Source organism: Colobus angolensis, unplaced genomic scaffold (assembly GCF_000951035.1).
Source record: "Colobus angolensis palliatus isolate OR3802 unplaced genomic scaffold, Cang.pa_1.0 Scaffold10, whole genome shotgun sequence".
NCBI classification, from domain to species: Eukaryota; Metazoa; Chordata; class Mammalia; order Primates; family Cercopithecidae; genus Colobus; species Colobus angolensis.
The window spans coordinates 20,384,623-20,387,748 of record NW_012110919.1 but is presented as its reverse complement, the minus strand read 5'-3'; the positions used below and the strand labels follow the sequence as shown (position 1 = coordinate 20,387,748).

Genomic DNA, 3,126 nt, shown 5'->3' with positions numbered 1-3,126 from the left:
AGACCATTTTTGTTTTCCTCTTCCTTTCAGTATATAAAAACTAACAAATCACTGTTTCTCAAAACACTCCTGCCTTCAAGGGGCTCAGTCCAGAAGGGGTGATGAGGGGTGATGATTAAAGTCAGGCAATCCAGTGTGGTTAAGAGCACAGAGCCTGGAGCCAGACTGCCCGGGGTCAAGGTCTACCTCTACCACTCAGTAGCTGTACCACAGAGGAGTTGCTGCAACTCTAAGCTGCTTCAGCTTTCATCTGTAGACTGGGAATAACAATAGCGCCCAGCTTATGAAGTTACTGTGACCAATCAAATGAGGATCACAGGTGCTGAGTGTGATAAGAAGTCATGCACATCAAGTGCTGAACACACATGCAAGCAGCACAGGCCCCTGTAAATGTCAGCTCTGCAGAGCTCTCAAGAATCCCAGAGGAAAATGACCTCCACACAGTGGGCAGAGCAAGCAGGATATGCAAAGGCAGGGAACTGGGGCACCATGAAAAAGTAAAGGGGAATGGATCAGCCTAGAGATCAGAGTGCAAAGAGGGATAGAGTTATGTCTGGGAGGCTGGTTGGGGGCCATGCCCCCAACCCGCTGAAATCAGATCTTCAGTCTAAGTCAAGGCCTTCCAGGGAGAAAGCATCAGAACCCTCCAGGCAAGATTAGGTGAGGGCCTGAATGAAGGCAAAGGTGGTCAGGCAGGGACAGATTTGAAGGGGGATGAAAGAACACAGATATGAATGACTGACTGCACATGGGAAGGGGGAAAAAAAGGACAGAAAAGGGGAGAGAGGTAGGCAGGTGTCAGTAATGGAATCAGATCTGGCTGGACAACTGGGCAGATGGTGATGCTTTTTGCTGCTAGGGAATACAGAGGAGCAAGTTTAGTAAAGCATGGATGAGAAAAGGAGAAACTTCGTTGGGAAAATGTTGAATTTGGCATGTTTATGGGGCAGTAGTAAGAAGGCACTCTATAGATCAGGAGAGACACTGGACTGGAGATACACAATTTGGCTTCAATGACCAAGCTACTTTAACAACTGTTTACTTTCAGACCAAACCATGATTAAAGATTACCAAAATACTGGGGAGGAGCAACACTGGCAGTAAACTTCCCTAAGGGATAGAGATTAGCAATTACTCTCACACATACTTCTTACATACCCAGATCATCACATCTTAGCAATCCATACCAGTCAGATCTTAGGTCACTCATAAAAAATATTAGCTGGGTGTGGTGGCAGGCAACTGTAATCCTAGCTACTTGGGAGGCTGAGGCAGGAGAATTGCTTGAACCCAGGAGGCGGAGGTTACAGTGAGCTGAGATCGTGCCACTGCACTCCAGCCTGGGCGAGAGTGAGACTCCATCTCAAAAAACAAGTGCTCAACCTAGTACCCATACAAGGTAGGGGTTGAATATATGTGTGCATTTCTGATACCCCCATTACCTCCTGCTGATACACCAGAAGCTATTGTTAGGTTACCTCCGCTAAGCCCTTGTCTTCGATTATTGAAGCATTTATTCTATAATTTCTCCCCCACCCAATGTCTCTCCCATTTGCCAGGGATGAACACTCACCCCTGGCTCCTCTCCTTTCCCCACCCCATCTCCCCCTCCTCCACTCTGTGGCTCTCCATCAAGCCTTCATCTCTAGTCTATCGCGGTTCTCCTGGAGAAGGGTGGTGGTGGCTCATGCCCGAGGGGCAGCAGTGGCGAATGAGAAGCAGTAGGACTGGGGTGTTTTGGGAGGCAGAGTTGATGGGATTTACTGATGGAATGGAGGATTCAAGGCTGACTTTTAGGTCTCTATTTCCACAACCAGGTATCGAAGTGCTTCAGTAAAAGAAGGGGAAGGGAGGTAGCAGATGGGGGAAGATGCAGGGAGGGGAGACATGGGTTTGGTTGTGTTGGGTATCTGCAATTAGGCCTCGGAGTTAATAATGATCATTGATAGGCCAGGTGTGGCGGCTCATGCCTATAATCCTAACACTTTGGAGGCTGAGGAGGGTGAATCACTTGAGATCAGGAGTTCAAAACCAGCCTGGCCAACATGGTGAAACCCCATCTCTACTAAAAAATACAAATAAATTAGCTGGGTGTGGCGGCAGGCGCCTATAATCCCAGCTACTCGGGAGGCTGAGGCAGAATCGCTTAAACTCAGGAGGCAGAGGTTGCAGTGAGCCGAAATCGCACCACTGCACTCCAGCCTGGGTGACAGAGCGAGACTCCATCTGAAAAAACAAACAAAACAACCCAGAAACAAAACAATAACAATCACTGATAGTATTCTCATGGGCAAATTAAATTCGTGATTGAGTGGAATTGTGTTTTCTATATGCTCCCAAATTTCTTGGAAGCCAGAAACATGCCTCATTCATCACTTGTTAAGTGAATGGTACCCAGGGACTTGTATCTTGTAGACACCAAGTTCATGCCTACAGCACCAACTGCGTTCAGTCACAAGTTGGCCAGCTGCTTTCCTCATACACAACTCATTACTCCTGTAATTTGTCCAAATTATTTGGAAACCCTTATAACAGGCCTAAGGGAATATAAAAATTATTTTATAACATGGATTTTCCAGGACCAAACACAGCAGAGAGTCCTAGAATTCTTTACATTGTTTTTATAGTGTTAAAAAAAAAAAAAGAAAAAGAAAACAAAACATACCCTATCGATGGCACTGCCTTTCTTCTGAGCATAAGAGCCCCAGAGCAAGAAAACAAGGCCATTTGAGTTCTGATTTAGCCAGGACACAACTGCATCGGTGAATTGCTCCCAGCCTCTCTCCTTATGAGAGTTGGCTTGATGGGCCCGAACCGTGAGGACAGCATTGAGTAGGAGAACACCTACACACATGAGAGAAATAGGTTAAATGTAGGTTCAGGCAAATCAGCCCAATACCCATCAACAGGCGCTAAATCAATGATAAAACCAGGGCTTGATGGGATCCAGTGTAGCAGAATGAAATAGGCCATAAGGCCAGCGCACCCTCTGGGCAGGATTAGAGAGAGTTTTATTCTCATAGCTGCCTTTTCGGCTTCTTCCAAGTTTACTACAGTGAACATGCCTTATATCCCTCATCACGATGGATTGTCCTAAAAAATATCTTAAGTGACGTTAAATAATCC

The 3,126-nt window shown here is 46.2% G+C and overlaps 1 protein-coding gene across 1 annotated transcript in view; it reads right to left on the bottom strand.

The window, feature by feature from the left end:
- The window catches only part of UNG (uracil-DNA glycosylase), a 22,178-nt gene that overhangs the window by 11,958 nt on the left and 7,094 nt on the right, over positions 1–3,126 (bottom strand). The window contains exon 6 of the mRNA XM_011936011.1: positions 2,666–2,844. Within this exon, the coding sequence (XP_011791401.1) occupies positions 2,666–2,844 (179 nt within the window). The remainder of the gene's footprint in view (positions 1–2,665; positions 2,845–3,126) is intronic.